At 40.1% G+C, this 27,248-nt stretch overlaps 1 protein-coding gene across 1 annotated transcript; it reads right to left on the bottom strand.

The window, feature by feature from the left end:
- Positions 1-221: 221 nt before the first annotated feature.
- On the bottom strand, positions 222-22,032 carry STIL (STIL centriolar assembly protein). Its single transcript, XM_056845161.1, has 15 exons — positions 21,929-22,032; positions 21,531-21,646; positions 17,486-17,673; positions 16,887-17,134; positions 14,724-14,807; positions 14,482-14,568; positions 13,583-13,727; positions 12,013-12,122; positions 11,241-11,352; positions 9,356-10,384; positions 8,629-8,791; positions 7,631-7,853; positions 3,196-3,385; positions 2,082-2,338; positions 222-1,126 (listed from the first exon to the last, which is right to left on the bottom strand). The coding sequence occupies exons 1-15, from the start codon at positions 22,018-22,020 to the stop codon at positions 301-303; spliced, it is 3,870 nt and encodes a 1,289-aa protein (XP_056701139.1). The 5' UTR covers positions 22,021-22,032; the 3' UTR covers positions 222-300.
- Between the last annotated feature and the right edge of the window lie 5,216 nt (positions 22,033-27,248).

Genomic DNA, 27,248 nt, shown 5'->3' with positions numbered 1-27,248 from the left:
AAAAGCATGGACTGGTTTCACATTTTATGCTTACATTAAATTGATTGGCCACTTACAATGTAAGAACACATAAAATGCAACATAAAGATGCAAAATAGCTATGTTTAATGTGACAACCAAGCCATTGTACTAAGTAACTGGATTGGCTGGGCTGAAACTGAATTCTTTCCATATTTATTTTATTGCCAAAACAGTTTTTAAAGAAATAGCTACTTAGTCACTGGCTTCTCTTGATTTTACTGAACCCTAAGAAAGTTTTAAGTTCTACTAAGGGCTGGTTGTCTTGTAAAACCACAAAAATCAGAATAATTTTGGTAGCTGTCTGAGTTGCTGGACATCAAGAAACGTACCCACTGAATTCATGTTGTCAGCTCGGCTTAAATGATCAAGAATGGGAGTTTGCAGAGTTTCAGGTACAACTGGGTCATCTAGATTCTCTTTGTCAGGATGTTGCGTAAACTCTGCTTTGCCATGCAGAAGTTTAGTTTTTGGCTTTAACTCTTTCAGAAATGGAACTGAACTTTCATTGGACTGCTGCAGGATTCTGAGCGGAAAGACTGCATTCGTAACATTTTTTAACACAAGGCCCTCTGAATTTGATAAAGGACTGCTAGGCAACTCAGCTTCACACTGCCCTGGGTGAGAAGGAAGTTGTCTTTCACTAGCTCTTTCAGATGGATGCTTCCAGTGGGAAAAGTTCTCCAAGACAGGACTGATATTTAGCTGTAGAACAGATTCTAAGCTCTCTCCTCTCCTATGGCAGTCAGCCTGCTGCTCCTCTTCATCATAACTACCATCAGTACTTTGTAGGAGTCCATACCTCTTCATGTATTTCTTGGTTGCAAAAGACATGTTACTTGGTGATATTATGTTAAAGCCAACTAAACTCTTGTCTGTATTATTATGCAGAAGGGTCTGTAGTGACAAATCCATGGAATCTTTTTGGCTTGAACGACTCAGAGAAAGCTGGGACAGTTGACTTTCATTCAAGTACTTGAGGGCAATAGCGTTTGCCTCCATACTCAGATCTACTCCATTGGGAGTTAAGCTACTCATACCAACATTAGCAAAAGAGATGTAGTTTAGGCCAGGGATTACTGCTTCAGGGTTAATGCAGGCCAATATACTAGAAGAGAACAAAAAGTTATTTAGCTTTTTGTATATACCAACACAAGTGTAACCAACACAAAAAAAAATCTGCACACACTACACAGTACAAACTGCTGCTGGCTGCTTTGATCTTCATGCACTGCCTCCTAGTCTTTCCTGGTATACGATCACAGGAAGAAATGTATAGTATGATGTACTGCTATAGGGATACACTTTCTGCTGTTCAAAAAGCAGAACCGCCAAAAGCAAAGTCATTGTGGCTGTACTTTTTGGTGCTGCCACAATCACAGACAGGGCAACAGACTGCAGGGGTCGTTTGTTACAAGATCAAATGTTACATTGTTCTGTGATCCCATAGAAGAGATGGCGTGCAGGACAGTAGTGCTGACTTGCATTTTCCTCCTGATGCTCAGGAGAAAGGCAGACACACAAGTATTTTAAATAAACTGTTCCCATCTAAGGTTTAAGCAAACTGCTTGCCCTGGGTCTAAAGATATATTACTGAGCTGGATACATGTACAGAGCTGGTTCACAAATGTACTAGTTAGCTCAAATATTCTGCAAGATGCGACCCATAATTTTATATGCCTTCTGTCCTCTCCTATGTCCTGAACTGTTTTGTAAATTCATCTTAATCTCAGCTTTTCTCCACCAGGAATACACTCCAATTCAGTAATCCCTTTTAATTGCTCTTTTCAGAAATCTTCTCTAGTACCATGACATCCTTAAGTGGGGAAGGGGGGAGAACCAGACCCATACACAGCTCCGAATGAAGTTAGCAACCAAAGCTCAGCGTTTTGGACACAAATCAAGCAGCCTCTAAGTTTTACTCTTTTAGTCCAACTATCAAAGCCCACTCTATTCATTAATTTTAAATTATGTTGTTTTATGTCTTTTATTTTATAAGCCACCTCAAGCCCATCATCTGGAATGGCAGCATAGCAATTTTCTATCAATCCTCTTTCAGTTACCTGGCATTCTCTACTTTGTGTACATTTTTCATCATCTTGTCAGGACAGTCAAAATTCACTCCAAGGTTCCTTAATTGCTTCAAGGTGGAACTCAGAACACTATCATTATCTCCCGGGTCTGGGTTAGATGCTGAGCTTCTTCTCTCTGTCTTGCTTGTTCTTGAGGATGCAGTACTTTCAATGCAAATCTGATCTTCCTTTGTAACACAAGAACTAATTTCTTCAGAAGATTCCTTCAAGAAGTGATTTACTTGACCCTAAGAAATTGCAAGGAAAAAAAATCCAGAAAAGAATCTTTGAAAGTACTTCATGTAGAGTTGACAACTTTGGAAAGTCTTATTTATACCTAGGATAGACTGAAAGGATTCTTATCAGATATTTACTTAAGTTTATTACAAACTCCGAGATCAGACAGTCTAATTTTTGCAACAAATGACAAAATATAATTAGGCAGCGGAATGCCAAAGAATGGCAAGCAATTTTCACAATCAAGTGAAGCATTCGCCATATGTCTTTGCCTTCTTAGAAGCACAAGTTTGTGCAGGTATCTAACTGTAACAGAAGAATCAGAATCAAGTGCCTAGGACACAACGCTCATGTAGGTGTTGTAACGCAAGCCTCTACCCGCACCATAGTAACTCAAGGGCCCCTGCTTAAAATGAGCTACTGAGTTATCTAGTCTAAAAATCGGACTTAAGGAAAGTAAAAATATTTCCTATGCTTTAACAAGTTTGAAATGAAGCTGTGCTCATTAGCACAATTCCTTTTGCACAAGCTTTGTCAAAATGAATGAGGTCTTATACCTAGGTCATCTGAATTTCTTAACAATGGTCGTTTTAAGGTTTAGAGATCAATGAAATCCTAGATTACTGGTATGGCAATACACTACTAAAAAGGATGCATCATGTAAAATGTGAAAAGCTATTATGGAATTATAAACATAATCAGGTAACAACTCAGGAACTTGTACAAAAACCTAGACTTAGGAATCAGCTGGACAATAGCACAGAGTTTGGTGGCAAAACAAGGCATTGTCTTTGGCAAAAAACCAACCTAGTTTCCATAACAATGCCATAAGAGCAGAGTGAAATAAAATGATGCTATGAAAGCTTACCAATATGTCCTGGTAAAACTTCTGATCATCTGGAGGAACACTGGGTGGGGATGAGATAGCATGCTCAACATTTTGTTCATTAATTGCCACCGAATGGCCATCAGTTCCCTCCAGTGGCCTTGTTTGTAAGCACACGCCAACATTTTCACTAAGTATAGAGGCTGAGGTCATTCCTGTGGCAACCGCCGCACTGCTAGAAGCACAGAGAAAATAACAGGGAATGAGTAACCACAGTACTGATATTTTATCTGTATCGATGACATTTTTATTATCTTTGTGGCAAAAGAGGAATGCTACATTTTTAAGTCAGGCATTGAATTTTAGTTATTCAACATGTATTATTTTTAGAGTTAATTTTTAAAGGCTAGGATCAATTTTGTTAAATTGTTCATCTTCTAGGAATGTGCTTTAATGGGCATGTTAAAAATACAGCTTTAATGATTTCAGTTGACAGGAAGAATTCTTAAAGTCAAACAGGACAGTGGCCTCTGCACTGTGTATGCATTGTGTGTGAAAGCCATCAAGTTGCTTTAGACTCATACTGACCTTATGAATCAATGTCCTCCAAAACATCCTATCATTAACAGCCTTGTTCAGGTCTTGCAAACTGAGGGCCATGGCCTCCTTGATTGAGTCAATCCATATCACGTTGGGTCGTCCTCTTTTCCTGCTGCCTTTGACTTTTCCTAGCACTACTGTCTTTTCCAGTGACTCTTCTCATAATGTGACCAAAGTACGAGCTTCTTGGGGCAGTTCAGGCTTGATTTGATCTATAACCCACTGATTTGTCTTTTTAGAGGTCCATGATGTCCATAACACTCTCCTCCAACACATTTCAAAGGAATCTACTTTCTTCCTGTCAGCGTTCTTCATTGTTTAACTTTCAGACTTATACATAGTAATATGGAATACTGTGGCATGAATTAACTTGATCTTATAAAGGAAGCCAAGACCCTCAATTTGCAAGACCTGAGCAAGGCTGTTAACGGCAGGACGTTTTGGAGGACACTGATTCCTAGGGTTGCCATGAGTTGGAAGCAACTTGATGGGCACTTAATACACACACAAATCACTGTTAAAGGGGCAGGACATTTTTCTCTTTGGGTTGTTGGTAGCCATAGAGCCACAAACCTCCAGTCAATGTGCGCTGCTGCTGCTTGCTGTTCTTAGGATACAACCCTTAGTTGTATCCTACAACTTAGTTTATCTGCCTATAAAGATGAGCGCCTTGAACAGAGCTGCACGTTTAATATACTCAATCAACAGTTTTCAACATTGGTAAAAGCCCTCTTTCTCCAGTACATATGTACAGTTATTTGAATTATCAATGCAGTAGAAGGATGCTTTGCATTTTAACCTTAAAGAAGCTCCAATTCAAAGTCAACACAACACATAGTCTATATAGAAATTGAATGGCTGTTTCTCTCTACCACTGCTAGATGACTCTTCTACTCCATTAGGGGACATGCTAGAACGAGAGATTATTGACTACTCTCAAGAAAAGCCCAGACAAGTCTCTTGCTGGAATCATTTCATCAGCAACGTACTGATTGCAATGTCTGAAGACTGGCTGCCAAGGCTGAAGCTAGTTGTAAATCAAGGTCTTCAGCTTTTCAGACCTGGGACTCAACTTGAATCTCCAGGCAGAAGCATGGGACTCACTAAGCTATGAGCGTGTACAGACTCATGATAGAATGCACAACTGGAAGGAGAAGAAAGAGTCTGTGAACCTGCCTGAGCTAAAAAGGAATCCTCTTCACCTCCTTGCTGTTCCTTTGCTCCTCTAAGCATAGGTAGTAAAATAGGCATAAAGATGGTGCCCTTACTCTCTACACATGCACACTAGGTCCTTCCAAAAAGCAGCTGAAAATGTCAGCTCTATAGGGACTGGAAGCTCAACAAACGGGGTTCCACAACACACCTGAGTGTTCTGGCCTATAAGTCAAAGAACACTGTTCTCAACCACGTATTTGCTGAAAGTTTAAGTTCCAGCTCCTAGCAGCATTCTCTCTCTCTCTCTCTGTGTAGACTGAGGGCTGGTGTGAAGATTTCAATAGTGGCAAGGGCATCAGCAGAACAACAGTGCAACTGGAACTATGTAATAGATACCCATGATTTCATACAACGAATTGCAATGACTCCACTAGTTGGGGAAAACAGCAGTAATATATTGCTGTCTAAACAACGGGAGAAAGCATCATCCCCCCAAACCCACATGCTTTCTTGAGGGAAGAAGTCTGGAACTATGCAATCAAGAGAACAACTGTGCATTTATTTTGCACTAAGCTATGACCAGCCTCCCAGAAATGAAGCTTAAAGTATATCTGAAACACACACACACACAATGCTAAGGCTAGAGAATTAGGTAATAAATGCTGAGATGCCAGACAGGTCATAGAATGACCCCTAAAACAATGTAGGCTACAAAATGCTGGTGCTCAAGGCAATCAATTGTGTATGTTGAAAGAGATAAGATTTAAATCATGTACTATGCCAGTTAGTCAATACAGGTTATCAATTGCTGCTGGAGAGGTGATTTTTCATCATTCTCAGCAAAATTATGTAAGCTAAACTTTCCTAAAGTCACTTTGGCAACTGGGACTCAAGTAAGACCACTAGTTTAAAACAGCAATATTTAACACATGCCCATAAATTCTGTTTTCTGTATAGTCTGAGATCTCAACACTATCCCTAGTTACATCAGGCTGATGTAATAATGTATGCTTATTCTTTAGTTTTCAGTCCCATAGGATGAGCAACCAAATTACACATAGGAGAAATTAGTGGTTATTGATTGATTCACGTGCTGTTTCACTCCACCGCATACAGAACTGATTATCACATGTGGTTACAAGGTGAGGGAAATTTTACTACAGTATTCCCTCAGTATACTCTAAGATCTGGGCCGTTTCTAAGCTATTTGCCCTGGGTTCAGTGTCGTTGGGAAGCATGCCCCCCTTGCTTTCCCACAGTATTGTGGTACGTTCATGCACCTCCCAGAAGCTGGCATTTCACTGATCTTTCCCAAACCCACTTTGCTTTAGAAGAGCTCACAGCTGGATGGCTGCTGTGTTCAGATTTTCCTGTCCCACCTATCCTACAGTCATTTTTCCTCTTCATTTCCTCACCCTCCAATTGGAGGGAGGCTTTATTTAAATATGCATTTGAATATCATTTGACAATCTGTATCAGGTTCTATGGATTCCTAGTTACTATTTTTTAAAACTAACTCTTTGGCCCCTTTTGTTGCGGAGGCATGAGGGGAAAGGCATACCACTGTAACAAAAAGAAATAGAGACTTAAAAAAATCAAAGCTGGAATTTTAGAGAACCTGATAAAGATTGTTATAACATGCTTAGTTTTTAAAAAACTGAAAAGGCCCTGGTGGCATGATGGGGGGGGGGGCAGAGTCCCTGGCAGAAGCCTCAGTCAAGGAAACTGGCCATGTGGAAGCCCTGTTGCTGCTGTTGTATTGGCAGCTGCAGCACCAATGGGGAAACCAAAGAAATCTGTTCCTATGTGGAAGAAATAACTTTAGTGGCAGAAGCATAGTAGAACTTACTTTACCACGATACTGTACGCTGTAGATAATAAATGTTTCATACAGTTTTAGCTTCTATCATGTTGGATCCAATGCATACAGACCCCACCTGGTGCCCAGTGCTGTTACTGGTGAGAAGGGGCTCAGTTCCAGGAGCAGAGCTCAACTCATGATAATTTTCAGTCCTATGCAAATCATTTAACTTAAACCAGCTACCATAGTGCTATGGGAGTGGGGGGGGGGAAACTAAAAAAGTTCCTGTGAATTATTCTCTCCTTTGGAATGAATGAAACTTTTTGGTTCAGGAATGGTCTGTGAATAAGAAGAGTTCTGTCCAAGTTATATATTTTATGTTTTGTGTTTTCCACTTTTCCCCAACTAACTCTCAGAGGGCAAGAATATGTTAAAGTTGTGTGGGGTGCACTAGTTTGCCACTTTTGTAGAGCATCTTCACAATTTTGCTTCTAGAAAACTAAAGCATTAAAACTAAAGCATTTATACTTAAGTTAAATAAAATATGTCAAATACAATTTTGCAAACAAGTTATTAATTATGCATTTTATGTTGTTAAAATAGTAAAGTAAGTTTGGGTTAGATGAGAAAGTATAGCATATATTTCTATTTCCTTAAACATTTTCATTCCTACCCCACCCCAAATTAGCACTGATAGGTATTTTTGGACCAACAACACCAGGCTGCCAATGGCAGTTACCTTCCCCAACACAAATATACTGTTGAAAGTATGAAGGTGGGAGAGGGAAATAAAGATGGTGTTATAAACGATCAGTCAAGTCAAATACCAGTTTACATGCTGCAAAATTCCGTTTTCACATGATGGACCAAGAGATACAAAAATTAAAAAAATGAAGACCATGCTCCAATCTAAAAATTTACCAGAGGTCACGAGTGGATTCACCAGATCCTTCTTCGACAACATGAATACTGTCTACAAAGCTGGGTATGTCAACAGCTTTTAAGGATGAAGCAATACTTGCTTGACTCCTATCTTTCTCCATGTTCATAGAAATATTAATGTCTTCATTAGAAATTTCACCATCATCCTGCTTTGTAGACTTTTTGTTTCCTTCCAAGGGGGCATTCAAGAACAAGCTAGCACCTAAACAAGTAAGGCAAACAGAAGGCAACTTTTTTTTTACTTGTACCAGGTACTAAGCCACCAGAGTTGTGTTCATGTACCCTTCCTTTGAAGCTGCTCACCATCTTCAAAGACTGTAGCTAACTAGTGGTACAGACTTCTGTAATTTGAAGCCAATTATTATTGATAGTTTTACACAAATGGAAGTGGCAATACTAGCATTCTCTTGGACAGTTGCACAGCATGATTGAGCAATGCATTGTGCACACTTTGCAGCACCAACTTGGATTGACCCTTAACTGGAGATACTGGAATAAACACTTTATGTTGAAATGTGGTTTTCGGCTGCTGTGATCCTGTAATAGGCTTCTCATCACCAAGGTAAGAGTTGCTACACAGGTGGGACAAGTATTGACACCGCAGCTTTAAGAAGAAAGCCATTTTCTTTTTGAAAATATTTTTTTTTGCTTTTCAATGAACACAGCAACTCAACATGTTAATTTCTCTACAGATTGCAGCGTTCAAATAATTAAAATTCTGTCCTCTTCAGCAGAACTTTCAACAAGAAAATTTACGTTGAGACAGAGGACTATCAAAGGGTTAGAGAATATTGCCACTAACATAGACCAGGCACAGGAGCTAAGACTGATAGCAGAGCTTTCTGCTGGGCCGCAGCCCAAATAGGAAATAGCATAGCACTGCAAAAACAGGTAAACCAAAATGCCTGGCTCCATTGTTTGGTGTTTTTCCACTGCCAAGTTCTGTCAAATACAGAAGGTGTACAATAAACCATTACCTGTGCTCACTGCAATACTGACACTTTTTTTCATGTGTAACCCTGGGGAAGACCGAGTTTCCATGGTAACAAATTCTAGTTGCTTCTCAGACTGTGTGCTGTTGTTGGCTGTAGTCTTAGTGGAACAGGGCTGAAGAGTCTGTGCTTCTAAAAGCCGCTGAATCTGTAACCATGTAAGATCAGTGTTAATTATACTGCAGAGATAATAAAAGTGGAAGAAGCAATTAGTGCAATAAATATTAGCTGTCAACTATTTGCCTTATGTATGCATGACTATTCTTTCCTTGAAATGTGCAAAAAAAAGCTTCTTTTAAGTCCCCTGTAAGAAAGAATTTAATACAGGAAACTGCAGAACATAGAACAGCACACAGATACTGCTATTACAGCTGTACGTCTAATTAATTAAAATCTAGCGTGCTTCCACACAGCACTGATGTTCATTCCAAGCAAGTTAATGGCTCATTAAATTGACCAATAAACATGCCAGCTTTAGCAATTCAGAAAGCATAGCTATTTGCCATGTGAATGTATTTGGAAAGATAGCATTAATCACTACATATTTCCACACTTCTTGTCTTAACAGAGACTGAACATTAGCAAAGTACATACAGCCACCAAGGTCTAGTTCAACAGTATCATACATTCAATAAAAAGGTTATATTCTATCTAACCAAACTCAATAAACTCTAAAATTATTTCTAAGACATAGATCAAGAACCAAACAAACCTGAGCTTGCAGGAGCTTGAGCTGCCGATCTTGTTCAGTAAGGATTCTGTAAACTTCGGGAGATAATCCCATCATTCCATTATCCAGTCCTATTCTGGGTGAAGGAGTGTGCATACAAGTTGAATACACTGCACAGTCTGCAGGAGGGGGTATTGTTGCTGGAGAGGACACATCCCCACTAAGGGGAGAGCAATTTCCCATTATTCCATAATGGCCAAGGTTTATAGGACTACTTGTGGCACATGTCGGACTGCAACCCCCATTTATACATTCTACATTTTGATGGAACATCAATTGTGTACTCTCCTGGGCAACACCTGTCTGAATTTCAGATGTCTGACTAGGGCCCATGTTACATACCCCTTGCAATATATTTGCTGGACTGTATTGCATATGGCCATGTAACTGACAGTTGCAGACACAGGAAGAGCAGCAAGGTGGACATTGAACTGGGATCCGAAACTCTACTGGCCTTAGATTTGGAGGTGACCAAGCACAATTGTGCCATGGAGGCTGGGAAGGTATAGAATTAGGTCCCAAAGGTCCACTTAAAGAAAGTTCCTCTTTCCTTTGCACAGCATCATTTTTTGCACACAGTTTTTCAGAAGGTGTTCCAAGTTGATGTGCAGATGTATTTGGAGAGGATCCACTACAAGGTGTTGAAGGAGAAGAGGAGGGTGAAGAAGACCCAAAGCTCTTTCTTGCTTGATATCCAGCTGCACCACAGCTGGGCTGCTGTTGTAATGGAACCTGCACTCTACTGCAAGGTTTTAGAACTGGAATTCTCTGCTTCAATTGGCCATATAACTGCCTTGAAGAAGACTCTTTGGCACAGATTTGCTTCCTGCGATCAGAGCTTTGAATTTGGTGGGATGGATGACCTAAAGGACATACTTTCTTAGCTGGTTGATATATATGTAGATTTGTTTTATCCACAGTCAAGACATGTTTGGATGTTGGTATGGATTCTGTAAAGTTGCCATCAAACACAATAGACAGCTCAGGGACTGAAGGCTGGATCTCTGTAACCTAGAAACAAGGACATCTTACAATCAAAGCAGTTTGTCAAGTTTTGATGATGTATTTATTTTTATCCCACCCATTCTCCAAGGATCTCAGTGCAATACACGATACTTTTCACCACCACATCTTAGCCACCACTTTTGGATGTAGGTCACAGTACTGGGAGTACTGGATCTTTCAGGCCATAATCTGACAGCCAAACCACTACACTAAACTCCTGCAGAATCACACACCACTGCAAGAGTTTAGGATTGGAGTACAGATCTTTGCCTCAGAATAAGGGCAATGGTATGGAAAATCTATTGCAGGAAATACTGCACTCAGTCTGCCCTACTGCACTAGGGCCCTTCTGAATAAAAACACAACCAACACAGCTATTAACTACAATTAGAAGTAGTGGTTTTATATTTAGCTTAGGTTTATGAGAAAGGGAGAAAAACCAGAACTAATTTCAGCATAGTCTCGCTGAGCAAAAACTTTAAAAAACTTGAAAATGGGCATGACTGTACAGTTCACCTGCTATTTCTGCTCCCTCCGCTAGCGTTTAGCTGTACATTTTAATAACTCTCTACTAAAATTAATAATTGAGTTCTGGTTCAGCTGATTTAATTGCTCTGCTTGTGTCTGCATGGTGGACTTTGCAACCTTCTAAAATATTTATTTTAAAAAGCTGAGCTAAAAAATATGGTTGTGATGATAAAGGGTTAATATGACTGTGGTACAACCTAGTGGTAACACTGTGAAATAACACTAGCCTGGTATCAGTGCTGTACATGGGCATTTAATATTTCTACCTGCCAAAAATATGACAGCACAAAATGCATTTTCTCGGAAAAACTGAAATAAGAGGCATAATAGTTACCTGTTGACATGTTGGGTGAGGACGGGGAAATGGTCTTGGAGATGCATCATCTTCCACGCCAGAGTCATGATCACAGACAGAAAGTTTGCCTGGTGAGGAACCCTGAGAGGGGCTAAAAATACAATTTTTATTGCACGTAAAATCTACAGTTAATCAGGATAAACTTCCACAGCTGCATTTAACAGGAAAATTGTGGACTTATTAGACTTGCCATATCTGTTTTGATATTTCCAGCCACATTCATAGGTAGACATATGGCTTGTACTCCACAATCTACTTCTGACTACAGATATGCATTTCTTTGTTTATTTACCTTATTTATAATCTACCTTTCTCACTGAAACTCAAGGCAGATTACACAGTATAGGTAAAATACAATCAACAGAATGGGACATCCAATAAACAAAAAAACCTAGGTTTGGATTGCAGAAATCTGACAACAGAGATAAAAGCATGGACGTTAATATGACATGTTAAAGAATGCAGAAGGTGCACAGCAGGCTCATACTTACTTCAACAGGCAATGACTTCTGTCATTGGAGGGGCAGTTATATATATAAAACTTCAGACCTATATTTAACACAATAGCACACATCACCCACTAGAAACAGCTCAAAGCAGGTACACACCCTTTTATCCAGTATAGGAAATACTAGCAATTCCTGCTAAAAGCATATACTTAATACAGAAGATATAACATTTTCTGGAAGATACAACATAACAGTAGACAAAAGGGGGTACGCTGCATGCTCAAACATATGAAAATACTTACCACCTAAAGGAAACATCCTTGGAGATTTTGCTAAAGAATTCCATTTCTGCATTTTTATTTTCAGAACTCAACTCAAATTGAATAGGATGCTTATCAGAAGGATCAACATTCTGAAATGAAATTCATGCATTCATTGAAGGTCAATAATTACCTTGTAAACCTAACCCTGACTCCTACCTTCAAATGCTAGTATGTGCTGCTTATGCATCAAACTGGAGATGCCTCCTCCTTAGGGGGGCTTTGAGGTTATTGCAAAGACTGCTATCAAACAAGTAACTACTCAGCACATGAGAGCTTAAGAGTATATTACATGCTACAAACTGCCAGCAGTAGTACTGAATAAGATGCAGAAGTACTCAGGCATTAGGAGCGCCACAGAAGCCTGCCAACAGGAATTTACCATACTAACAGCCCTGTATGAGACAGAAAGGTATACCCTGCCTGAATGGTTCCAAATCCTATGAAATACTCCTGAAGCAGCCTGAATCCTAGCCTATAAACTGGATAAGTTACTCTTCAAAGCTTCTTGATTTATTCTTCTCACCACCAACAAGTATTCAACTAGTGAAAGAGTTTAGCGCAGCAGGCATAGTAAAAAGAAATCAAGCCATTTAAACAACACACAAACTATATTTACCCTGAGATCTAATGACTAGGGTGTCAAAAAAGCTAACTTTCTCATAAAGTAGCATTTGTTATTAAATTAAAATTGTTAACTTTGGAAGAAGCTTCAATTCAAAATTCCTAAAGCAGGTGTTGAAGTACAGGACTAAATGCAAGACCATTTAACAATACTGCTGCGGATTTTAACTTTAAATCACCGTTCGTTAAGTTTTGACACAGCAGGCTTGAGAGTTTTTGCTTTTTAAGTTCTTGTGTAAATCTGAAAACTTCTTTTCACTGTTCTAATTTATAGTTTTCAGCCTTGAAGAATAACTTATGAATAACTTTATACCCAGAATAACTTCAACAAATGAAAAAGAATTTGCAATAATCAGAAGGTTTAGTAAAGTCATTTATTGACCTGTGTAATAGCTTCTATATAAACTGGCCCTATAATCTCTGAATCTCTCAGATCTGGAATTCAATGAAATCTGCTTTCCCCCTTTTAAGCAAAGCACTGGAAAAAGCTTTGAAATTTAACCTTTTTCTAAACGTCAACTTAGGTAGAATAGGAACAACATGTATGCTTATACAGGATTAGTCTCTATAGGGTATGCCAGTGTTCTCTGTATTTATTTAATGTTTTGTTTAATCAGATCTAGAGTTATCAGATTATTTTAATTAGTATATTGACTGTTTTACTTTGAACCTGGAACAAACAAACAAAACCTTAACATCTTCCTTAGAGAGTGAGGGCTGTGCCTTGCAAAGACTGAATGTTGTAAGGGGCTGTTTAAAGTAATGCCCCCTTATATGTGGGGCCCAATTATTGGCCACAATCATAGATCTGCCAGTTTCCATTATATTAATATTTTCTTCCAAAAGAATGCCATTTTAATCAACATGACTACCACATTACAATCATATATTCAACATAAGCTAGGGGAAAAACAATCAAGCCACTTACTTTGAATAGATGTAATGTTTCCTTGCTTGTAAGTAGCTGGAAACCAAATTCAGTAAGTCCAGAAGGAAGGCATTCATAAAACTCTGGATCTCTATGTATCACAGAATAAAGAACTATAAGAAAACTTCCCGATTCTGAAAGTACCCTGAATAAGAAAAATGACAATTAAACAAATTATTTTTTGGGGGAAAACACAGTAAATAGTCAGACTAAAGCACACATGCAAAAGCAGTATAGTCCTATTTCAAGATAAATAAAAATGATTTTTGGTCTATTTAAAACATTAATAAGCCCACCTTTCCACCAGATAACTGGAACCCCAAGGTGGGCAACAATATAATTAGAGCAAAATAGCATAATTATAAAAACAACAGAATTAAAAACAGCCAGTAGACACTTGACAAAATCAAATTCAGAGATCTATTCTTCACAATCAGCTCAGATACTGGGGACTGCATAAAAGCTATCCCATTTGTGACTGCTCCAGAACTGTACAAGCACAGTCTTCAGTGAACAGCAATATCAGCATGTGTACTCATACACTATAGCTCCTTATAACTGCTGCGAAGGGACAAGGCATGGTGGAAACACACACCTGAGGTCTCATTAAGTACTCATTAAGTACTCATTAATGCATACACAAAATGATTGCTGATCAAGTGTATTCCCTTCAACAGCAAGAATAGCTTCATTTGCACAACTCCAGGGCACTCAGAGTTGTCCCCAACACCAAAGTGAATGACAAAGCCACTGCTGACACAGCTCAACGTTTCCTGAGCATTAGATCAAGACCATTTATTTACCAAAATTTATTCACAAGGATTTTAATTATAAATAACACACAAGCTCTAGAGTGACCACTGTTGATTACTGAGAAACTTTTTAAAATAAACATTTACCTTTCTTGAATTGAGGAACTGTATAAGTATCGCAGGCTGTGGGCCCAGACTTGTGGACTGTAGATATGTGTGATTCCACTCAACCAACTAAAGAGAGGAAAATAAGATTGATGGAATTGATGACATAGCAGATGTTTCCTCAAACAGAACTGATAGATTATTGAAACATGAACATGTATTGCATCTTAATTCCTTGTAATGCTCAACTCAAACCAAGAAAGAATATAAGGAAAAATACTTACATGCCAATCAATGGCATCGTGTAAGCTTTGGGGTCAGATTCCAGAATTAGAAGTAGTTTCCTGGTCTGGTCCATTGTAAGGTATCTGTAAGCAAGAATGTACATATTGCTGACCTACAACAGTTAATTCTTAAGTTATTTAGGCATAAAACTGTAAAAATTAAGAATATTTATATCTTGTCCTGCCATCCAAAATGATAAGACTTTCAGGAAGAGTTGTGCGTGTAAAATGTTGTCAAGTCGCAGCTGACTTATGGTGACCCCTTATGGGGTTTTTTCATGGCAAGAGACTAACAGAGGTGGTTTGCCAGTGCCTTCCTCTGCATAGCAACCCTAGTATTCAGTTGGGGTCTCCCATTCAAATATTAACCAGGGCTGACCCTGCTTAGTTTCTGAGATCAGGCTATACCATGCTGCCTTCCCTCCTCAGGGAGAGTTACAAGTTAAATACTTAAGGAAGTATTACAATTCCAAACCCATTAATTAATAAAATGCCTCCAATTTCTCCTACCAGCATCGTGAAACATACAGAAGCAATTTACAAACCATGAAAGGACTGCACATAATTGTCGGATGAGTTACTGGAATGATGGTTAAATGGCTAAGAGTGAGTAAACTGAAACTATACCCTGGAAAGACAGAACTAATGCTGGTTGGGAAGGCAGAGGTCTTGAAGAACAGTATGAACCCCACTTTTAAAGGGACTCAGCTGACCGCTGCTGAGAAACAAATTAACATAGCTGCAAAAAATGCCTTCTTCCAATTAATCCTAGTCTGGAAGATGCCCCCCTTTCTTGTGGAATAGTCTGCCTGAGGAGGTTAGGAAGGCTCCCAACCTCCTGGCTTTCCACAAGTTATGCAAAGCTGAATAATTCAGGAGGGCTTTTTGCACAGGTAATAGGGCTGCACTGTAACGATGTGGCTCACAGAAAGGCCTGGGGTGGGGCCTGTGGACTACACCACTATGTATAGTTAGTATTGTCTGTTGCTTTAAGTAGGCTCCTATGTAATTTTTGCTTTCGTTTAATGAGTCATGTTAATACTTATACTGTGCTTCACCTCTGATTGATTTTCCAGAGCTCCACAAGTCAAATGCCTATTACCTTGTCTTTTGGATATCTCACTGTTGACTGTACTAATTTATTCAACTTAATCTTCCTTGAGTCCCAGTGAGAAAGGCAGATTACAAATAACAAACAAAATAAATAAAATACAGTACTTAAAAGGTATTACATAAAACATTTTACTTGTGAACAGAAATACATGAACGTTAACACTGGACATCTCTCAAGAACACAACATAAAGGCTTTAGATAGCACTCTTCCCCAGATATATTCAATAGAAAAGCTGGTTTCTGGTACTTAATTAAGAATGTTTAAAATATTTATATTCCGCTTTTACAAGTTTATCATAGTTAACAGATGCTAGAACAATATAAAATCAAATACCTTATGCACAATCAAATGCATGATTTACACATCAACCCAAAGTGATTTAGCTGGCTTGTATGCACACCAGCTTTATTCCCATCAGAGACTACAGAACTGAAGGCAGATTTTCTTGTTATGGTTACTACCATATGGAAACATTTCCGATAACCCTAAGTTTTGACCATCATAAAGAGAGTTTTCATAACCACCATGTAGCATTATCATGGAAACTATTCACAGGACAGCTGTCAGTCTATATGGCAAGGAAAGTTTGCATATACTGCCTGGAGAAGTTACCACGTAGGAGACCTTTAAACATTTTCTATCTAGTAAATATTTTTTTAAAAAGTGCCCTGCAAGAATATCACTCTTAAATGTTCTAAACGTGGCTGCCATATTAAAAACAATCCTAGAACACATGCAGTGCTGCATATAGTTATTCAAGTCAAAACCAATGAAGGTATCGGTTCTGATATAATATTCCATTAATAGTTAAGAACTGCCATTCACTAGAGATTTATGCAGAAAACCAGGAAAGACTAAATTCTCATATGATTAACTTAAAGAGAGAGACAGACAATGCCAGAATGGAAGAAGCTACTCAGTATAATGTGATTTCTTCCATTCTGGCAGTGTCCTTAGAATACATACATTGATATAGTCTCCTGCTAGCTCAAATAAGCAGAGGTTTGTGTAAGCAACTGAAATTTCCAAAAGTGATCCCTTAACTTACCCACATTTGCAGGTCCCCTGAACTTGCGCAATGCTCATATGGCTATTTAGGTTTCTGGCAAGTGCTGTAGGAATGATTGGAACAGAATTCACAGGAGTGTATTTTAAAGTATTAACCAACGTAACAGCTGCCCAGTGAAAGTCAAAATTTAGATTGTCCATATTCTCTGCAGAAGAGACATAAACTCTTAAGGACAGCAATTTGGAAGGATCCAGAGAGTCACGGCCATTCAAATTCTGTTGAAGTATCTATAAATAAATATAAACGTAATCAAGATAAATCACAGGCACAGCATTACTAGTATTTGTTCAAGGCTTAGGTAGAACTCTTTCTAGGCCAGGCTTCTGCACTTGGCAAGTGAAGAAGCCTCAACTGAAAACAGCATCAAAGAAAGAACATATGACAGTCCAGAGATGCTCTTAATAGCCCAAGAAAAAGAACTGCAGTATCTGAATAGGGAAAAGGAGATGACCTGGACAGATAGCTAATTTTCCTTTCTAAATTGTACTGAACATTAATGCTACCATTGCTGTATTGCACTGAGATTGACTATGAATAGCAGTGGAAGAAATCAGATCTTCAATATCAACAGTTCTTACCTTAAAAGCCAAGCTGAAATCTTCAGAATTATGTACTATAATGTCACTTGAGGAAGATCCCCAAGCATTTACAGTACATGGAATCAAAAAATCTCCAGGAAGAGGCGCAGTGGGTATTTTCTCCAAGCCACCAGTTACTTCACGACCCGGATCAAAACGGTCTATTGTTATAGAAATACCTTTGCAATCTGTACCAGGAAAAAACCAAGGACCATCCAAGTCAACATGGAAAGCATCCTATGATAATTAACTTATGATTTAATGACGATCAAGTAAAAACAATAATTCAAAATGTGTAAGGCTTCTGGTCTGGGTATGCTTTTTCTTAAGTTTGAAAGGTCCTGCATTCAAACAAGCCATGCCCAGAAGGATTGGATGGCTGTATTTTTGAAAGAGGTACACAGCTCAACGAATGATGAACTTGCTTCCATGAAACAAGCTCCTGGGGCAATATGTGGCCTCTTGGGTTTAATCATAGAATCTCAGGTTGTAGGGCAGGGTCAGACCTTAAAGGAGTTGCTAACTTTAATGGCTGCTCAGAAGCAATCTGAACCACATCTAAGATGCAGCTACTTACATGTGCAGTGGCTTTTCTACAGCGCTCAAGGAATTGACTACCTATGCTGCACTGATATAAAAGGGGAAAGGTATGAACACAGCACCAGAAACTAAATCAGGGTGGATAAAAACTGGTGCTATTAAAAAATTATATATTTAATACATACATGCACCATCGCTTGATAAAAGACTCAAAATAAATTAGAAAAGCACTCAAACAAGTGTTTATGTCTGTGCTTATCTCAAAAGAGTCAAAGGAGTGATATTCACTCAGTGGCTCAGGAGCCATTTGTGGCTCTTCTGAGCACTGTTCCTCAATGTGGCTCTGGTCCCATGTTTCAGAAGTTCGAGCTAGGCCCTTGCCCAGTGGGTCTTGTGGCAGGCAAGTGGTTTTCACCTTGAAACAGCCACTGCTAGAGGAACACGGAAGCTGCAAGCCTCCTTGAGGTGTAGGCCTCATGCCAGGGATGGAAGTAGATATGGCTCTTTTGGTTGAGGGTAATTGTGAACTATAGAATGAACACCACTGTTCATTCCAATATATAAAGAACCTGTATTTTCCAATATATAAAGAATCACAGGGAAAGACTTCCATGGAGAAATGTTCTAAATGACACAGTAAGTCATATACTGTATTCACTGCCATGCGCATCTCACTGGATCCTGATGCTAGGAAGTCCCTCAAAGAACTTCTGTAAACCTGAATTTATTCATTAGGATTACTGCTATCCAAGTATACACAGGACAGCAGCCTTGTCCTTCAAAGTACATAAATTTTCTTAATATCTCTGCATGTGTATCAAGTCAAAAACACAAGTCTCTTGTTTCGAGTTCTACAGAGCATGCGATTCGTACTAGGATTTTGGTCCTAGGTTGTATAAAGGCTCTTTAATTGAAAACCAACAAGCTGGAGTTGTTACAGCAACCAGCTACTATGCATCTTAGAAAATCTATTAATTTTAAGATGGGAAAAAACCTAAATAAATACTTTCTTGGGTTTAAGAAATACCCTGATTTAATGTCAATCTAATCTGTACCAAATTATAATAGAAAGCAATGATGTATTTTTAGAAAAAGAATCAAAGAGATCCCATCCATCCCTGGGCAAAAGGCCTGTTCATTTTTGCATGCTTGGCAAACAAAGTATTAAGGATTAAAATGAGCAAATACAAGCAGAAAGAAGCACAGCTACTGCCCAGACATGTAACTGCGTTATAGCTCAGCACCTAGGAAGCAGGAGCATACTCAGACTACCACTGCACTGAGAAGCTTGGTAGGTGACCTTTGGCCAGTTACCTACTTGGCATAGGTTGTTGTGACATGAAGTGAAAGAAGTGAGAATCACACACAATACCCTGAATCAAGTCCAGTGGCACCTTACAGACTAACCTGTCCTGATCTAGCCACAGTGATCCATGCAACGGTCACCTCCAGGCTAGACTACTGTAACGCACTCTACAAAGGGCTGCCCTTGAGACTGATCCAGAAACTCCCACTGGTCCAGAATGCAGTGGCGTGGGTCCTGACAGGGAACCCGTTTAGAGTCCACATATAGCCTGTGCTTCACCAGCTGCACTGGAGTATCGAACCAGGTTCAAGGTTTTGGTATTAACTGTCAAAACCCTAAATGGTCTGAGATCTTGTATCTGCAGGACCACATCTCCCAATATAGCCCCCCCCCCCCCCGAGAGTGGTATGCTCTGGAGGTCCCTGGCTGTCCTCAACCAGAGCCAGGGCTTTTTCGGCCCTGGCCCCAGCCTGGTGGAACTCTTTGTCCAATGAGATCCGGGCCCTGCAGGATTTAGTTCAATTCTGCAGGGCCTGTAAGACAGAGATGTTCTGCCAGGCTTATGGTTGAGGGCAGTGACGGTATAGATCAAGAGCTGGCCTCCTTTCCCTTCGTTTTCTCTCCCTCTTTGGTCCTTTCCAATATTCCTTTCCTTCTGTCTCTCCCCTTTCCCACCCTTCCTTTTTCCCTTTGTCTTTCTGTCTCCATCCTCTCACCCCCACCCCCGGACAGAATAACATCAATAGTGGGCATTGCTACCTTGAATTAGCATCCTCCCTAAAGTGGAGTAGCTGGGTGCCATCAGTTTAAGATTATCAGATGTGTTTTTAGATGGTTTTAAACTTGTATATTATATTTTTGTATTTATATGATGTAAGCTGCCCTGAGGGCAGGGTACAAATAAAATTGTTATTATTATTATTATTAAGATTTCCAGGGTACAAATAAGCTTTTGAGAGTCAAAGCTCTCTTTGTCACATACTGGGGTCTGACCAAGGAAACCTTGACTCTCAAAATCTTATACCTTGGAAATTCTGTTGGTCTTTAAGGTGCTACTGGACTCGAATCTTGCTCTTCTACTACAGACTAAAACTGCTACCCACCTGAAACTAAATATAATACCTTGAGCTCCGTAAATGAAGGCTGGTATAAAGATACAGTAGATATAATAAGCAATATCTGAAATAGGGGGGAAACTTAAATCTCTGCATGCTGCTCATCATTCTAGAAATATAATAGTAATAGCAGGTAAGAGACCTCGTATGCTTCTGACAAGCAGGAGTGGTCTGACAAAGGAACCTGGGAAGCTAGCAGACCATACAGCTAGAGCGTTGGAGGCAGCCAAAGAGGCTTGTGCTGAATTTTGCATATTCAAACCACCAGTTATACCTTTGGCTGCTGGCCTCTAGTTGCTCTAAGCCTTGGAGAAACAGCTCCCTGTTTCAGAACATGACTACATAAAGAACAAAGCTAGTTCTCAGTGCTTATGCTGAAATGCTGTACCCTAAGGACACCAAGGTTTTTGGAAGCTCTACAGTGTGTTCCATTGTACCATTAGCATATGCTCTATGAGAGCTTCTACATGCACAAAGAATATCAGGAGAAAATATACTTCAGTACTACAGCACATGTGTAAGATTCCAGATCCAACCAACTACTTTCTCTACCTGAAAGGATCTCAAATGGCAGAGCTAAGAAAGACTCCTGACTAAGACCTTGAGAAAAGCTGCTGCCAGTTAAAGAAAAAAATACTGGACGGGAACAGAGCTCTGCAAGAGAGAGCTTATGCAGCTGCTTTTTTAAAAAGGGAAACAATAAAAAAGCAAAAAGATCTGTTCTAGAGTTTTTAAAAAGCCTTCTATTTTGTAAGATTTTCTCTGTTTCCCTTAACCAAACAGGTTCATTAATTGTGCTGTTGTAGGTCCATATTGTGTTTCAAGGACAGAACAAAATTTGGTAACATGCTGGGGGGAGAAGTAACTTATGATATTTTTCATTATTCAGAAGTAGCTCTGAAGAAAAAAAAAAGGTTGGTGACCTATGGGCTGTATCAGTCAATGGTCTGACAATACAAGGTACTTTTATATGTTCACTATCTTTTGGTATTACTAACAAGGTAATAATGTTACAAAAGACAAGACTGGGACTCTCCCATTTAAAGAAAAACGAAATAGCTGGCCATTCTGACAAGACACTTACCTTCATCTATTGCAAGTGTTCCAACTAGAAAGCAGGTGAAAGGTTTTCTTCTACTTTGCTTAGCATGACGATGGGCAAGTCGCAGAGTTTTTTCAGTCACAAGTAACTTAGGGTTCCTGAAGAAAGAAGAAAACAAGGAAATAATTCTTTGATCACCTCCATATACATCTTTCTTAGTTCATAGCCTAACCATAACTCAAAATAAACTTGCTTGACTTTACTACACAGAAAGTGTCTACTGGGACAGAGGATTTTTCCACACTCCTCTCGCCTCAGCAGTTGTTTTTGACCCTGAGAAAGTGTATTCCTGTGATCACAGAATCCACACGGAGTGCATGGGAGGAATGTCAGTAAAAACTTTCACCAACAACGCAGTCTTAAATTTTACCATGTCATACCTATGACAACTTAGGTGGGCATCAGTACTTTCTCCAATAGGTGTTGGATTCCAGAGTGCATATTTTGATGGAGGAAAACTGAATGGTACCATTTTCCTCAAAACAACTCTGAAAGAAAAACAATCACAAGTTTACTCCTTTTTATTTGTGAGAGACGAAAGCTAACAGTTTAACTACACCATGTTTCCTCAAAGCAGAAGGGCAAAGTTTTCCCCTTTAGGATAGAAATAACAGATCATTATATATTTTTATATTATAGTTATTTGTGCCCCCCCAACCATTTAAAAATCAACAAAACACATATGAACTTTATAACACTGAGCTTTTAGGAATAGTGACCTGCAAAAAATATTAAGTACAACTTCGAAACTACCAAGCTTGTCTAAATTTGTACTGGCAACAGCATTAATCATTTCCATTAATTTTATGAAACACTGAACATTTAAAAAAGGCAAGTTTTCCACGGAAGAAAAAGCACCAAAAATTCCTCCACTAATCCTGAAAATGAATGTTCCAAAGCAATTGAAACAAATTATTGTTTCAACAAAGTTATTTGCTAAATATTTTCTTTCAATATGCTAATTTGGTTAACAACAAAACTGCTATTAAAGACTGTACTTCCAAGGATTCCAGTAGTGCGATGCATAGCTTAGCTGGTGTAAAAAACACATGATATAATAGTACTTTTAAAGCATGGCGCATACCATTTTTTTTATTAAAAGGAGTATGTATCATAATCATGTCTCTGACTAGCTCCAAGATCTGCCTCAAAAATGTCTTAATAAAACCAAAAGATATACACAAAATCCAACAAAAATCATACTGTGAGTTATACATAGTACATTTGATACATAGTACATACATTGATACATTTGTTTTGCACTAACAAAAACGTATTTGTCTACTTGATTGTAATGGTCTTTGACTATACAATAAATCTATACCTACCTACCAACAAAAACATATAATAGTGTTTGCTCAAGTTAACACTAATTATTAAGACTAATTACTATTCTCCAAATCCAATTTCATTCTTCCCATAATTCTTATTTCCTTATGCTTGTAAATAAATAAACCTGTACTACAAATATACATATAGTTTTTGATAGAGGGCTCAAATGACATTCTAATTTTGTCATCATAAAAGAGGTGGCCTGCTTTCTCCTACCAACCACATCCAAAAAGTTTTCAACACGTAATTCGAATCTGTAAATCCCAATAAAGTAAATTCATACCAGACAAAGTGAGCTAAGAAATCTGATGGTAGCATTTATTATGTGTTTGTGTGTGCTAAGTGCTGTCAAGTCGCTTCCGACTCATGGCGACCCTATGAATGAAAGTCCGCCAAAATTTATTATAAGCATTTATCATACAGTGTGACAAATCTGAACTTAATTTATAGCAGAGTACAGCTCTGAACCTGGCCTTCCTAAACCCAAAATCAGCGCAGTAGTTACTACAATATTTTGTATTGGAGAGAGCTACAGGATCGTAAAAATACTATCTGTTGAATACCACCCTCAAATGCAGCTGTCAAAGGCAGACAAGCCCTGAAAGAAAGGCGAGAATACCAATTTGCATATTTCAGCAAATGCGCATCTCTTTGCACTTTTTTTAGGTGAGGGAAGGAGAAATCCTCCTTCTCTGCAATAGGAAATCGCTAACACTGATGAAGACCCTAGTAATGAGCGAGGGGAGAGGGCGCCGGGACAGCGTCCGGCAGGAGTGATACAAAAGAACAAAGTTTAGCCATATGGACAGAAACCCGTGAGGGAAGCCCCCCCCCCTACTTACCTCACCCCCTTCCCTTCAGAGGCCCGTTTCCATGAACCAGTCGAGGGGCTGCGGAAGCTACAAAACTCACAACTGAATTCCCACCCCTCCCTATACTGGCGGCTCCAACGGCGGTACTATCAACCAATGAGGACTCCACCAGGCAGCAGGCCGGCCAGCCAATCACAAGCACTACAACATTGTCCTCCGCCCACCGTCCTCCTTCCGTGCCTTCCGTCAAGCCAATCACTAAGGCCGCACCCGCCCAGAGGTTTTTCCTTAACCAATCACGACGTTCCCCGTGAACAATGCCTCCCCCTGCGCGCGCGCGAAGCTGTTGTGGGAGGGATATTTAAAAAACAAGGCTTATTTTAAACGGTCGCAGTAAAGGAGCTATTGCGCAAACGCCAAGGGGAGTAGAGCGATAGGAGTAGAATTTCTGTTGCCACGGTGACGGTAAGTTACATTGTGGCCGCAACCCTGACTATGCCAACTAGAATAAACATGGTTAGTATTATACTGCTAAAGACAGATTCGCGTTTGCAGCTCAGTCCCGTGCATATTTGAAATAGAGTTCCACTAAATGTTTTGTGGCACTCCCAGATAAGTGTGTCCTATGGACCTAACTCTGCAAAAGGTTGTGCTAATTCTACTAGCCATGCACCACATTCCAATGCAGAGCTGTAAGAGTGGTGTCAAGGTCACATTTCAAATAAACAATGTGTGTGTGTTGTTCTTTATGGTATAGCTCTGATGCTTGTTGAAGATAAGGTAAAATACATATGCCTTTAGAAAACACCATACACACAGGTACGATAGAAAGAACGGGGAGCAGCTGTTGCTCAGCAGTAGATAGGGTAGCCAGGTCCCCTCCTGGCCACCGGCATGGGATGGGGGGGGGGTACAGTTACCAGATCCTGGTTGGGATTTGGGGGTGGAGCCTGGGGAGGACAGGGACCTCAGTGGGGTACAATGCCAAAGAATCCACTCTCCAAAGCATCCATTTTCTCCAGGGGAACTGATCTCTGTAGTATGGAGATGAGCTGTAATTCCAGGGAATCCTCAAGTCCCACCTGGAGGCTGGCATTCCCAGAAGTTGAGCAGAAGGGTCCATGTTTAGTCCCTGGTATCTCCAGCCAATGAGATTAGGTAGTAGGTGATGTGAAAGACCTCACTATGAGACCCTGGAGAACCACTGCCAGTCACAGTAGACAATACTGATCTTAATACATCAATGATCTGACTCAGTGTAAGGCAGCTTCACATGTGCCTGGGGAGATAGACAGCAAAGCACACAGGGAGGCTGGCAACTTAATGCACACTCCAGCTGGCTCCCGACTGTCCTAGATCCCAACATGGGTATAGAGCAGGGAAGGGCCAAAAGGCCATGAAATGCAAGCAGTGTTGCTTGAGATGTTCCTATGTGAAGTTCAAATGTACCATTTGTCATTGCTGATTATATGAAAAAGCAAGAGCAAGTTGAAACCTACCAACTGGGAATACACTTCATATATCCAATTAAGTCCACAAACAGCCATGGAAGATCAGAGTTTCATTTTTGTTTCTATTGGAGTAGTTCACTGTCCAATATTTGGAAACCCATAGAAGGAAGATTTTAGTAGCTATCCCTTTCATGCTTAGATTTATTTATGTTGTTTATAATCCGCCTTTCTCATTAACACTCAAGGCAGATTACACAGAGTGATTCAATACAATCAAAAAGATGGGACATTCAATGAACAATTAAATAGGATTTGGATTGTAGAACTAACCAGAAGTCTAAACAACAGAACTGAAGCACTGCATAAGTTGAACATGACACATTAAATGATACAAAATTACACAACAGAATCCATCCCACAGAAAACGATACACAGATCACAGTCCCTAATAATTTATCCAAATAACTTTGTGAAGCCTTTTGTACAGTCCTGACTATTGGCCACATAGAAAAGCCCTCTTGAATCATTGTTTTGCATAGCTGGAGGAAAGCCAGAAGAGGGAATGCATTCCTGACCTCCTCAAGCAGGCCATTCCACAAGAAGAAGAAAAAGAGTTGGTTTTTATATGCCCATCTTCTCTACCTTTTAAGGAGTCTCAAAGCGGCTTAGAATCTCCTTCCCTTCCTCACCCCACAACAGACACCTTGTGAGGTAAGTGTAGCTGAGAGAGTTTGGAGAGAACTGTGATTAGCCCAAGGTCACCCAGCTGGCTTCATATGTCAGAGTGGGGAATCAAACCTGTTCTCCAGATTAGAATCCACCGCTCTCAACCACTATACCACTCTTGCTGTCAAGGTGGAGGCCGTAATGAAGAAGGCACATGTACAGGCAGTTGTTGATTTTGCTCGTTTGCAGGTTGACCACCTGCAAAAGACCCTGCTTGGATAAGGAAAGCTGTCGTGGCAGAGCACAGGAGAGACAGCCTTGCAGATATACAGGGCTTTGTATGTGATGGCCAATACCTTAAATTGTGCCCAGTAACTGATTGGCAGCCAGTGGAGGGACTGCAGGATGGGAACAATATGCATGCTCCATCTAGCTCCCGATAATAGCTGAGCTGCAGCATTCTGCACCAACTGGAGTTTCCAAATTGACTTTGAGGGGAGGTCCATGTTCAGTGCATTACAATAGCCTAGTCTCGATGTCACTGTGGCATGGATCCAGATGTCCAGATCAGCCTTCTCAAGGTAAGGGGCCATTTTTCAATGTAGGCTGAGTTAGAAAAAACCTTTTTTTTTTTTTTTTTTTTTTTGCAACTGCATTAACTTGCTTCTCCAGCAATAATGTTGGGTTCAATATAACCACAAGGCTCTTAAATGAGTCATGGTAGTGAGCTGAACTCCATGGACAGTAGGGAGCATAATGTTCTTGGATACCTCCGCCTTCCCAACCAGCATTACTTCTGTCTTTCCAGGGTTTCGTTTACATATGATATGATTTCTGAATTTAAACAAGAATAGTCATCACCAGTATGCAGAGGTTGCAGATAGCTGCCTTAGTCAAAAACCACATCCCAAAATAACAGTAATGCGGTATCTTGAGCATTAGGACCAACCAAAATGACACAGAACAGCCCGCGGGCTTTCGAGTTTTCCACAACTTTTCATCAGTGTGCATGCATTAAAACTAATGTAATTACAAGGAGATGTGAAGTTGTACCTGACAGTTCTCTTCCTGAATTCTGTAGGCACAACCCTTAATGCAAGAGGCCCTCCACCCTGTTATGCCACACTTCCGTACAGCTGAACCATCCTCCCCCTCCCCGACTCACGGTGGCTCTCCGAGTCCTGCGCGGCCGAGCTCCGCCCACCCCTCTTTGGCCCCGCCTCCTCTCTCCCTTCCCCAGTCGGGAAGAGGGGCCGGGCTGGCGGGAACCCGGAAGCGCTTTCTCTTCCTGCCGACGCCTCAGCCGCCACCTCAGCCGGAGGAGCGAGGCGGCCCCGGCGACAGGCTTCGGCCGAGCCCCGTCTCTTCCGCCTCGGCGCATGCTCGGTCGCTGCCTCTCCTCGGCCACCGCGATCCGGTTTCGACCACCGGCTGTTCGC

Source organism: Euleptes europaea, chromosome 2 (genome assembly GCF_029931775.1).
Source record: "Euleptes europaea isolate rEulEur1 chromosome 2, rEulEur1.hap1, whole genome shotgun sequence".
NCBI lineage: Eukaryota > Metazoa > Chordata > Lepidosauria > Squamata > Sphaerodactylidae > Euleptes > Euleptes europaea.
This window is presented reverse-complemented; position numbering and strand designations above follow the sequence as displayed.

Excerpts from the sequence above, each read along its gene's own strand:
- STIL (XM_056845161.1), bottom strand. The coding sequence starts at position 22,020 with ATGGTACCATTCAGTTTTCCTCCATCAAAATATGCACTCTGGAATCCA. Across the intron at positions 10,385-11,240 it reads CTCACCCAACATGTCAACAG|GTTACAGAGATCCAGCCTTC; the intron begins GTAACTATTATG and ends CCTTGTTTCTAG. Across the intron at positions 2,339-3,195 it reads AGTTTTACCAGGACATATTG|GGTCAAGTAAATCACTTCTT; the intron begins GTAAGCTTTCAT and ends GCAATTTCTTAG.